Below are 12995 nucleotides of genomic sequence, written 5' to 3' on the forward strand. Positions count from 1 at the left end.
ACTTGCAGATATCTTCACCAAGTCACTTCCTAACGGACGCACTCGTGATTTGGTTGACAACCTCAAACTAGTCTCACATCCACCTTGAGTTTGAAGGGGGCTGTTAACGTATATTATGTTATAGGCTTTAGGCCCAGCTAGATTACTTATATAGCACACATTCTTGTACTACACTTTACTTGTACCGCACGCATTTGCCTCCTATATAAAGGCACTCATTTATATTCTCTGATTAAAAAATATAATACAATCATTCAGTATTTCTAATATTCACATTCAACAACCACACAATTTCAATTTCATTGAGGAGGCGAAGTTTCTTATTGATTCCTTTGTTGCTTGTAATTTTTCTCATATTAGAAGATAAGAAAATAGTATTGCTCACGCCTCACAACCTTACTAGATATGTTAATGGTTAATTCTCAAATAAAAAATAAAAATTATGTTAGTGGTTATTTGGTGTAGATGGAGGATGTTCCTTCACACATAAACTCTATAACCTTAGCCGATTTGGCTATTCAAAAAAATGCAAAAAATAAAATAAAAATAAAAGATAAGTGAAACAATCTTTTGTCACATAGAGATAGATGCAGAATTGCGACATAATGCAAAAGGGAGATTTAGGTTATGTTTGGTAACAGTTTTTATTTTCTATTTTTAAAAACTTGTTTTTGAAAATATAAAGAAAAAAAAATTCATGTATTTTTTAAATTAAAAACATGTTTGGTTAGTTGAAATAAATTTTTTTTTAAAAAAAATAGTTTTCTGAAGAAAAAAATAAAAAAAATACTAAAATATGTTGTTATTAAGATTTGAACTTTAATGTTAACTCATTAATGAGACATATTCATTAAATCAAATGCGTGTTTTCTTTGACTTTTATAAACTAGAAACTAAAATCAGTCTTTTGCATATTTTCAGTTTTCTTCACAAATTGAGTTTTGAATACAGTTTTTGTTTTCTGTCCATTTTGAGTTGCCAAACAAGTCTTTTAATTTCAAAAATAGAAAATTGTTTTTGAAAACAGAACATAAGGGGGAAAAAATAGTTACCAAACATACCGTTATTTTTTCCCCTATAGACTATAGTTGTTAACCAAGGTTTTTTTTTTTTTTTTTTGAAAAGATATTCCCTAAGGGTCATCAAATAGCCTACGGCCCGTAGCCTGACCCAGACCGTTGGCCCAGCCTAATAATTTATAATTTATAACAAAAATATATAGGAAGTGTATGAAGGATTGATCCTGAGATATTATAAAAGAATTTTTTAAGCGAACTCTCTCAACCATTAAGATATTCAAAGTAATTGTGCTAAACTTAGTTTACTAAATATATATTTTTCTAGTAGTCTAGCAAATTTGAATTAACCATTTGACATTTTTTTTTATTAAAGATAAAAATAAAAAACTATTTAAAGCCTTGATAAAAAAAATTAAATAGGTTTCCATCAACAAAACAAAAAATTAAATAGATTTGATTGTTAAAAAATTTGTAATTAAGTTTAAATTCTTTAATTATTTCCTTTAAAAAAATAGATTGATTATTCCTTTATAAAAAATTGATTTTTTCCTTATAAAAATAAGGATAAACTACGTATTTGGTCCCTATCCTATACACCATATTTCAATTTGGTCCCTAACCCTTTAATTGTGTCAATTTGGTCCCTAACATTTTAGTATCGTGTCAATTTAGTCCTTACTGTTAATTTTTGGATGAAAATTGATGACGCCTCTAATGGCCAAAATAAAAAATCAGCTTTCATTGATGTGACAATACAATAAAATTTTATTTTGACCATTTGACATGTCATCAATTTTCATCCAAGATATAACAATAAGGACTAAATTGACACGACATTGAAAGGTTAAGGACCAAATTGACACAATTAAAAGATTAAGGACCAAATTGAAATATGTTGTAAAGGATAGGGATCAAATATGTAGTTTACCTTAAAAATAATAAAATAATATGCTAACACAAGCCTATGAGTAGCCCATTAGGCCTAGCCCGACCCAGCTCTTTAATTAGTTAATAACCCATTATGCCCAATCCATTGTGCCCATGGGCCAAGTAAAAATGGGCCGGGCCGGCTGACCCGGCCCATTGACGACCCTTTATTCCCCTACGTTAAATGAAGCTCCAATATGTTCAAAAAAAGAAGAAAATAAATGGAACGTGATTATTCTGCTCATTACATGAAAGAGCAAAGCCCAAACGTTCGGGAGCTATTGGACCTTCTTTTGGGCTTTGGCATAACAAATAGTCCAGTTCTCGGTCCCGGGTCGAACCGAATAAGTCAATACATATATATATATATATATATTTTTTTTTTTTTTGAGAAAAAACCTCTGACAAGCAGAAAGGAGAGAGAGAGGTGGTAGAATCAGAGCCACCGCAGAGCTTCCCTCCACCGTCTCGCCGCCCTTGTCCCGGCAGTGCCTTGGTGGTGGTTCAGCCGCACCGTTCAAGAACCCAGCACTTGGTTTTTTTTTTTTTTTTTTTTTCCTTTCATTCTTTCCCTGAGTTTAAATCCACAAAGAAACTCCTTTTTTTTTTTAATATCCATGTGCGAATTTCTATAGTAGAAATTCTTGGTTGTTTGTTTGATTTTTTGAGGTTCTATAGAGCTGTTGCTTTTGAGTATGCCATAGCACTGTTTGATTAAATGCCTGTGTGAGATATGGCTACTGCATTATCTTAGACTTAGGATATGGTGGCTGTTTCCTCACACTTAGTATTGGCTAGAATAATTGTTTTAGATTATTTAGTGTCAATTTGCAGATCATAAGACAGATGCATTATTTTAAGAACTCAAGTCCAAGTTGTCAAGAAAATTTTATGTGGAATTCAGTGACAAAATTTTATCCCAGTTGGTCTACTATTATCTCACATATCTCAGTTCTTTCTGCCAATTCAGATTGAAAAACCACTACAGAGACGTGGTGGCTCCAGCTATGGTGCTGCAATGGTATAGTTGTCTGTCTGGACCCTTTTGCTAATTCAAAATATTTTCAATTTTCTGTTGGAAGCTGTGTGTAAATTGTCGAGTAAATATTGTTGGAAGTTGTTTGTATGATATGAGTCTATTACCTTATGGATTACTGAATAAATGCCAGCTAATTAATTCAGTATTTTAGTGTGATTGTCTAGATTATGGACACTTAAGTACATTGTAATAGAAATGCAATAGAATGTAGAGTGTTGATAGTTATTTGATTAAGATTTTTGTATTAAAATTTGGGCTCAAGTTTGTGCAATATTCTAACTTGATATCAATGATATATCATTTCTTTAGGCAGCCTTATACCCCCACCTCAAAAAAATAAATCTTTAAGTTGTACATTGTGATTTAGTTATGCAGAGTTGGTGAATATGGATGAAAGTTGTTCTATATCATAAATGGAAAATGATTTTATATCAGAGATGTTCCTATCCAGAGATATACTCAATCACTTATTATTCAAACCGCCATCCCCCTTCTTTGTCACTGCAGTCATATTTAGATTGTTGTAATTCCTGTGAAGAAGTTCACAAAGCATATTGAAGGATAGATTGGGCACTGAACCCCAATAGGATTGACCAGGTTTGTTTGCACAAAAGCTTACCTATCCAAATCTATCTTGAATCTACAAATATTTTGTATTGATGTTTTTAGTGTGGAAAAGTAACTTGATACTGGAATAACATGTCTATTAGATATTTTAATTGTTCTGACTCCATGATGTGTGTGTCTTTGAATTCCATCTTGTTGGGAACTTTTGTGTGCCGGTAGATGACTTCCTGTTCATATCTTTTCTTCTAATATTTGACTAAGCATGCATTGTTCCAATTTTATTGTTAGTATTATATCTTAGAGACTAGTATGCTCTAGATAGACAGCTCGTCCCCAAAAAAGAAAACACTATCTAAATAAACATGAGATGGTTTGTTATTGTTCCCACTACTTTGGTGGAGCCTGAAGGGACATCAAAGAGTTAACAAAACTGAGGTCGAATTAAAACAGTCTTCTCATAATACTCTGGCATTTTTTCAAAATACAAGGACTAATATATGGTCTTTTATTAACCAAATTCCCTCATTCCTGCATCGTGCAAATTTCATACTCATGGCCCTTACAAGCATTAAGTGGACTGTTTTATTAGCGTACATTACCTGCTATACATTTCCAGATCATTTGTTAAATTTAGGAAACCGTATGGTTCTGTGTAGTTATGATCCACCAAATTCTCATGGACAAAAATAACCCCCATAATTAAACTTTAAAATGTGGCATTTGTTGTCCCTAAAATTTTCCTGGGAAAGAAAGGGATTTTGATAAACTTAAAAATCATAATGGGTCCTACTCAATCAATGTGTCTTCTTTTCTTCCAATCTTTGCACCCACCAGAACTTTGTACATAACACACATTCGCCTCATTGCACAGCCTATTTGGTAATTGGAAGCAGCTTATAGAGTAGGTAAGTATTGACTGAGTAACGGCCTTGATCAAAACTTCCTTGCTTGCTCTTTGAGTCTTGACAATAATTTTTCCTTCCAACTTTACAGGTAAACAAGCTTGTGACAATTCCTATTGATGCGGTTAAAAAACACAATCCCCTGGCAGTGACTCTATCACATTCTCAATATTTTGAATTATCAATTTGCACTCCCAAGTAGCTTGAGGTAGTGTTTCTTAGTATTTTAAATGATTAAGTGGTATACAGGAGCTGGATATTTAGTTGTCATTGATGTTAGAAGTGATCCCTCTCTTTTGCTTTCTTCCCTTTGCCTGATAACCAAGATGGTAAGTCATTACAAAAATAATGTGGAAATTTTAATCTTGAATTTTTAAATGCTGGAAATATGGATAAGTATTCAATTGATTTTTTTTTTTTTTTAAATGGTTCAGTAGGAATTAATGTTGGGTCCCAAATAATATTATCACAAATATTAAATATCCAAAATAGCAATCATGCACAAGAACACAAATATTTAAGTGGAAAACCATTTCTCTTTGAAGGGAAAAACCACAGGACAAACTTCGAATGATTTCACTATTATCAAATCAATTACAATAATTCTTATGTATATCTCACGATTAAAAAAAAATTAAAAAAAATAAAAAATAAAATAAAAATCTCTCTTATCTTTCTTTGCTCTCACACACACAAATTATCTTTCTCAAAGGCAGTAATCTTTTTCCTTTTCTTTTTTCACCATGCGGCACCCCCCTTCTTTTTCACTATGCGGCACCTACCCCTTTCTTTTTCTTATGCGGCACACAACCAAAAAAAAAAAAATCACACATAATCCTTATTTAAATAACCCTAGCCGCCACACCATCCTAGTATCACACAAATACAAAATCCACTTGAACTAGGAATACTAGTTAGCCACGGAATAAAAACAAGCCCATATGTGGGCTTTTACTTTGTGGGCTGGACCAAGTGTTTTATGCACTCAACAATCTCCCCCTCCAGCCCACTAATAGGAGGAGATCTTCAATCTTGCTCTTCGGTTCAAATCCATGTCAGTCAAATCGACTTCAAGCTTGACCTTCTTCATTATCCTCACCAACACTAAGAACACCTCATCAATGTTAATACCTTTCATTCTCAAAGAATTCATCTCATCTTGGATTTCTTTAATCCAATCCCTTGGCTCCCCCTCATCAGAAGCCAATTATTCTTGAAACTAACAGTATGATGTTTTCCAGTAGTTCTCTTCTCAAAAAGTTCAACAATCTTTAGTGGAGGATATTGCTCCCCCTACTCAAGACCTCTAGGATCTTTCACTTCATCATCATCCCATGTAGCCTTAGCATCTTCATATTCTTCATCACCTACCACTTCCTCTTCTGAAGCACTATTTGGCAATGAGAATTTCACCCTCTTGGTTTCAACACCATTAATCCCAACATTCATCTTTGGAGTCTTCTCAAAAATTTTAATCTCATTGAACTTCTTCTTACAGATCTTCACATGAGTCCTGTTGTTAAGGGGAAAATTTTGATGTTCCCAAATAAAATATAGGGTAGCCAAGCCGAGACTCAATCCCTTGGCTCCCCCTCATCAGAAGCCAATTATTCTTGAAACTAACAGTATGATGTTTTCCAGTAGTCCTCTTCTCAAAAAGTTCAACAATCTTTAGTGGAGGATATTGCTCCCCCTACTCAAGACCTCTAGGATCTTTCACTTCATCATCATCCCATGTAGCCTTAGCATCTTCATATTCCTCATCACCTACCACTTCCTCTTCTGAAGCACTATTAGGCAATGAGAATTTCATCCTCTTGGTTTCAACACCATTAATCCCGACATTCATCTTTGGAGTCTTCTCAAAAATTTTAATCTCATTGAACTTCTTCTTACAGATCTTCACATGAGTCCTGTTGTTAAGGGGAAAATTTTGATGTTCCCAAATAAAATATAGGGTAGCCAAGCCAAGACTCAATGATGGGCTCTTGAAATAAAGCCCAAAGGCTTTCGATGTCGTGTAAGCCCGCCCAAGCAAGAGATAGAGGCTGCACCCTGACAAGAAGACAACAACAAAGCACAATAAACACGTTACTATTGTTAGTTTGTTATATTATTAGTCTTTTTACAGCATCATAGTTCAAATCAGTCCTCCAACGGTAGGGTAATTACGGTATGGTAAATTATATTCAATTATTAAATAAATTTAATAAAGCATTAACTTTAGGAAATTCTTGTGTATTTTGTTCAATAGGGTCCACAGTACTCTCAGCCATCATTACATTAATATGAACAAAAAAAAATCCTAAAAGTCTCAAATACATTATAGCCTCCCATAGTAAAACAATAAGTAAATATTAGTGGCTGCATAGTGATGAAAAAGGAGTTATTTGGCATGGTATGAAAGGAGAGAGAGATCCCAGCTAGGTTGCACGGACACGCCATTTTTGGCGTCGTGTCCGTGTCCGACACGTGTCAGACACCAGAATGGGGACAACGCGCCAGATTCCGGTGTTCGGCGGTGTCCTTTTTTTTTTTTTTTTTTTTTTTTTTTTTTTTTTTTTTTTTTTTTCGTTTCTCCGACACGACGCCGACGCGGCTCTGACACGGCACCAAGCGTGTTCCGACGCGTCCGACACGCCAGCAGTATTAAAAAAAAAAATCACAGATTTTGACAAGTGGACTTACCAATACCGTTGATTCTGTGATAACCCTAAAACAATAAAGCATGTTTAGAGTCTGAAAATTGAAAGTTGAAACCACACATCTCAACTCTCAAGTTTTTCTCTGTCGCTAAAACCCACCCTCCCTCTGTCGCTGCCGCTGCCCTCTGTCCCTCGCTAGAGTTAGATCAAGCCAATCGGCGAGCTCCGACATCGACACCGTGCCCTCTGTCCCTTCCGATCTCTATCTCTCTCGGCGCAAACAACAGGTCTGATTCTCTTCTTTGTTCTCTCTCTGTTTTTTTTTTCTTTCTTTCTATCTTTTAGATGTTAATTTTGGTAAATGGGTGGGTGGACTGTTACTCACTTATTTATAACGCGTTTTGTTTGTTTGTTTTTTTTTTTTTTTTAATTAGTTATAACTTATAATTTATAAATTTGTTTTTATGTGTCCTGCTATAGTTTTATTTATTTATTGAAGTTAAATATTGTAAATGATTTTACTAAAATGAATACTGAAAATGAAAGTGAGAAATCATCAGCTGAGACAGCTGCTGCTCCTCTATGGAAATATGTTACTAGGTTAGAAAAAGTAAGTGTTAGTGGTGGGAATGTTTCTTTCAAATGTAATTATTGTGAAAAAACTTTCAAGGGGTCTTATTCAAGGGTGAAGGCACACTTGTTAAAACTGCTTAAGTTTGGAATACAAGCATGTGCCAAGGTTGGAGATGAGTATCATGATAAAATGCAGAAATTAGAAGATGCGTTTGAGGAATCTTCACGTAGATTGAAGAAGCCTAAGCTAGTGTCTTTACCAACTGATTCTCCTACTAGTCCTAATTTGGACAGTAGGGAGAGTAGTACAGCTACAAGTCATCCCATTTTTCCAAAAAAAAAAGGGGTTGGGAATTCTCCTTTGGAGAGGGCTTTTAACAATCAATGTCGAGAGCAATTAGATTCTCTTATTGCTAGGACATTTTATTCTGCTAGTTTACCCTTTCACTTTGCTAAGAACCTGTATTGGATTGAGATGATCAAGTTTGCAGCTAATAATAATTTAATGGGCTATATTCCTCTGGGTTACAATAAATTAAGAACAACTCTATTGCAAAAAGAGAGGGCACATATTGAGAAGTTGTTGAGGTCAATTAAAGACACTTGGAAAGAAAAGGGTTTAAGCATTGTAAGTGATGGGTGGATAGATGTACAAAAAAGACCACTTATCAATTTTATGGCTACATCACAGAAAGGGCCACTTTTTATCAAATCCATTGATGAGACCAAAGAGTACAAAGACAAGCACTTCATTGCTGACTTGTTTCTAAAGGTCATTGGTGAGGTTGAGCATCAACATGTTGTCCAAATTATTACTGATAATGCGTCTGTTATGAAGGTTGCAGGATCTATTGTTAAAGCTGAATATCCTCATATATTTTGGTCACCTTGTGTTGTGCATACCCTCAATTTGGCTTTAAAGAATATATATGCACCTAAGTACTCTTTGCAAAATGAGGTTGCATATAATGAATGTAATTGGATTGCACAAGTTTCAGATGAGGCAACTTTCATTCATATTTTCATCACAAATCATTCTATGAGATTAGCAATTTTTAATTCATATTCCCCTTTGAAGTTACTTGTTGTTGCTGAAACACAATTTGCTTCAAAATCATCATGCTTAAAAGATTGTTTCAAGTAAAACAAAATCTTCAAAATATGGTCGTTAGTGAGGAATGGATGTCACATAGAGAAGATGATGTAGGAAAAGCTCAAACTGTGAGGGATTATGTTTTGAATGATTTGTGGTGGGACAAGGTTACATATATTCTGAGATTCACAGAACCTATTTATGAGATGCTTCGAGTGGCTGACACAGATGCACCTATTCTCCATAAGGAGTATAAAATGTGGGATTCCATGATAGAAAATATGAAGAAAGAAATATACCAGCATGAAGGCAAGGAAGACTATGAGGAGTCTCCATTCTATGATGTGGTACACAATATACTCATTGACCGGTGGACTAAAAATTGCACACCACTTCATTGCCTAGCCCACTCCTTGAATCCGAAGTAATTTTTCAATCTCTTTAATCTTTTCGTTTATATTCTTTAGGCATTTCCAAACAAATAAACTAAACTCATTAGTTGCACTTATTTATTTGCTTTTAACTAGGTATTATACTAGTCAATGGATTGAGGAAGTCAGAGGCCGTGTTACGCCACATAAGGATGCTGAAATTTCAGTGGAGAGAAACAAGTGCCTTAAAAGGATCTTTCCTGATCCTGATGATTGGCAGAATGTTATTATGGAGTTTGGTTTGTTTTCAGCATTTAAGACTTATGATAAGGATAACATGGAGGATAGGTGGAGATTCGATCCAATGCTTTGGTGGTCAACTTATGGGTCTAGTTTACCACTGCTTCAAACTTTAGCTCTAAAGCTTCTTGAACAGCCTTACTCATCATCATGTGCTGAGAGGAATTGGAGTACATATGACTTCATCCATTCTATGAGGAGGAATAGAATTACTCCTAAACGTGCTGAAGATTTAGTGTTTGTTCATTCTAATCTTCGACTTCTTTCAAGGAGGAGGCCCGAGTACACTACAGGAGAATCTAAGAAGTGGGACATTGGTGGAGATAATTGGGATGAACCATTTGGAGGACCTGGGTTGCTTGAGATTGCTTATCTCACACTAGATGAGCCAAAGATGGGGACAAGTATTGTTGAGAATAATGACTATGTTGATGACGATGATGTTGTTGTTCTGTGATAATCTTGAAAGTTTAAAACTTGTTATCCTTTTATGTTTTTAGTTTGATGTTGAACTTGTTATCCTTTTATGTTTTTAGTTTGATGTTGAACTTGTTATCCTTTTCTGGTTTGTACTCTAAACATTTTATGTGTATTATTGTACTACTTTGGGTGTTAGTTTACTTATTTGTAGTTCTTACATAATTTGAATTCTAGACATAAATGTATTTTATGTCTAAAAATATTTAAAAATGTGCCTAAATATAAAATTTAATTAATTATTTAACCGTCGTGTCGTCGCCGTGTCGTGTCCTTATTTTTCAAAAATTGTCGTATCCCCATATCCATGTCCGTGTCCGTGCAACATAAGATCCCAGCTTAGTGCAGCAAGTATTAAACTAAGATTTTGGTGAGTATGTGTACATAAGGTATGAACTGGTAATGTGGGCTGTTTTGAGTGAGTGGGATAGGACTAATATTAAGGCTTTAGTGAGTGGTGGGCTGTCTGTGACTAATTGGAAGACATTTATGAGCTGTAATTATGTAGAGGAGGGAAAGGAATATCTGAGGGTAGGTGGGTGTGGCCTAAGAGAAATGAGTGGTGAGCTTAAGGAGAGCTAAACCACCAACAAAATAGCCAACAAATCAAGAGTTTCAGAGGGAGTGGCTGTCTCCTTGTGGGCTGAGGTGCTTATACTTTTATAATGGAGTTTAGAGAAACATTAATTAACAAGCATCCAAAAAAACGTTGGTCTGATTTAGGGGAGCAGGTCAGCTGAATTAATAACTTGGATTTGACCTAAAAATAGGAGATTTACTTTTGGGGCTATTTTGCTTCTTTGGGCAAGGTAGTATTTGGAGTAATCTTGCATTAAATGCTAAGATTGCTGAGATTATGTTCAGCCAATGGGATTAAGGCAAGTATTAAGGATGAATCCTAGTGCTGCAACTGAGATTTGAACCCTAGGAAGTAGGATTCAACACCCCAAGTCAGGTGTCAAAGTTTAAGTCCACTTCAAAGGATTCCACTGGAGATCCCTTTATGCCCTCCAAACCACATGTTCCCAAATTTTCCCCTTTAGGATTCATGGGCTTGGCACATGAATCATGTCTTGAACGTTTTTGACAATTATAATATCAATTTGTTGAAGTCGGATAATTTGATTTCAGCTCCCCTTCCGTTGGAGGTACAGTCTTGAGGAAGATGATGGAGTTCCATCATCCTTTAAATTTCAGCTGATATGACAACCCTCTGGCACTGTTCACGTCAGGTAGAGGGTGGCAGAAAACTGATGGGATAGCCCCTAGTTCATCCTCAAAGACTTGGTTTTCTTGTAGGGGCTTCTAGCTATACTTTGGTTAGAGATGAACAAGGGCTGGTTGCCCACTTTCAAGCCTCTTGCTAGGGACCTTTTTGGGCTGGAACTTTGCTCCATTTCAGCACTTTTAGTTGGGCCACATGGCCCTTTCTTTGCTTGGGCTTGTTCCCTACTTTACGAGATTCTTGGGCCTACAAAATGGGCATTAAAGACATGCTTTGCCATGAGTTTTTTACCCCTCATGGGCTTTAGTTGTTAGTAGAAATAAAATGAATTCATGAGCTTTAATAAATATTTATGATAGATTTTTGGTATTAATTCTCATTAGCTTTAAATAACAACTTGTATAGTTTCTCATAATTTTTACTATGGATTACTTTGTAAATGATATTTTCTTTGGGGCTTTTTTAAATAATGACCTCCAATATTTTTCTTGAGAATAATATTTACCATGGGTTTTAAATAAATATGGTAACAACCACTATAATGGAATAATGTGATGTTCTCATGAGTTTCTCTATAGATAATCATAATGGACATGTAGGATGAATAATTACCATGAGTTTTAGTAATAAATATTATGAATGTTGTGATGTAAGATAGATAATGAACATGAGTTTATAATATGAAATAAATAAATGACATGGGTCCAATAATCATAACTTTCCATTGGCTTTTATAAGATGATTGCCATGGGTTTTGAGAATAGATAATTCATAAATTCCATGAGCTTGTAATATTATAGTAATAGGTTTAAGAATCTAAAGTATTTTTCATTATTGGACTTTTAAGTGAAATAACTATGATATAGTATTAAATATTAATAACCCTGGGCTTTTGATAAAATAGTGCCAAATAGTTAGCTTGGGTTTTTAATAGTGCCAACATAAGTTGGGTTTTTGATATTGCCAATGAGAATTGGGTTTTGATACTGCCAATAAGAATTGGGCTTTAAATATTGCCAGCAAGAGCTGGACTTTGATAATGCCAATGAGAATTAGGCTTTGATGTTGTCAATGAAAATTGGGTTTTAAATATTGCTAGAGAGAACTAGGCTTTGATATTGCCAACGAGAAATGGTTTTGATTTTGCCAATGAAAATTGGGGTTTAAATATTACCAGCGAGAACTGGGTTTTGATAATGTCAATAAGAATTGGGTTTTGATATTGCCAATGAAAATTGGGCATTTCAAATATTGTCAAGCATAAGTATTTTTGGGCTTTAAATAGAATAGGATGTGTGCATTGGGTTCATAGGGTCGGTTTTGGGTTTAGCCAAATAATGATAATAAAATTGGATAAAATATGAGTTTTTGGGTTTTTTGTGATAGTTTATATCATGATTCAATTTAGATAATGAGATATGAAATATTTATGATTAACATAATAATAGAGCAAAAAATATTTGGAAAAACCCAATAACTTATTAATAGTATTTGAAAAATAAATAGGTGGTACTCAAATAAAATTAGGTGTAAAAAAAAAGTACCCTAACACTGTACAAACCGCAACATGCATGTCCTCTTACAATAACCAATGGCCCCTTAGTAAGTTTCCATCTTCCATTACCAAGGTAGTTACAATAACCTGCTCAATCCATAGCCAATGTAGAAAACACATTCATCCTTAAATCTGGAACATGTCGCACATCCTTCAATATCATAATACTATCAACATTGGTTTCATTGCACACATTACCAATTCCCACAATTTTTAAGTAACTAGAATTACCCATCTTCACTGTACTAAATCTCCTGCTTTATATGTGGTAAACAACCCCTTCGTAGGGATAATATGGTAGA

At 34.6% G+C, this 12995-nt stretch overlaps 2 protein-coding genes across 2 annotated transcripts; both read left to right on the plus strand.

The window, feature by feature from the left end:
• Positions 1-7625: 7625 nt before the first annotated feature.
• Positions 7626-8816, plus strand: LOC126708077 (uncharacterized). Its single transcript, XM_050407899.1, has one exon. It carries the CDS (start codon positions 7626-7628, stop codon positions 8814-8816), a length of 1191 nt encoding a protein of 396 aa, XP_050263856.1.
• A 17-nt stretch (positions 8817-8833) lies between these two features.
• Positions 8834-9940, plus strand: LOC126708078 (uncharacterized). Its single transcript, XM_050407900.1, has 2 exons — positions 8834-9189; positions 9293-9940. The coding sequence occupies exons 1-2, from the start codon at positions 8834-8836 to the stop codon at positions 9891-9893; spliced, it is 957 nt and encodes a 318-aa protein (XP_050263857.1). The 3' UTR covers positions 9894-9940.
• Positions 9941-12995: the final 3055 nt, after the last annotated feature.

Source organism: Quercus robur, chromosome 12 (genome assembly GCF_932294415.1).
Source record: "Quercus robur chromosome 12, dhQueRobu3.1, whole genome shotgun sequence".
NCBI classification, from domain to species: domain Eukaryota; kingdom Viridiplantae; phylum Streptophyta; class Magnoliopsida; order Fagales; family Fagaceae; genus Quercus; species Quercus robur.

Coding starts and splice junctions, on each gene's coding strand:
- LOC126708078 (XM_050407900.1), top strand. CDS start 8,834: ATGGTCGTTAGTGAGGAATGGATGTCACATAGAGAAGATGATGTAGGA. Junction 9,190..9,292: donor GCCCACTCCTTGAATCCGAA/GTAATTTTTCAA, acceptor GCTTTTAACTAG/GTATTATACTAGTCAATGGA.
- LOC126708077 (XM_050407899.1), top strand. CDS start 7,626: ATGAATACTGAAAATGAAAGTGAGAAATCATCAGCTGAGACAGCTGCT.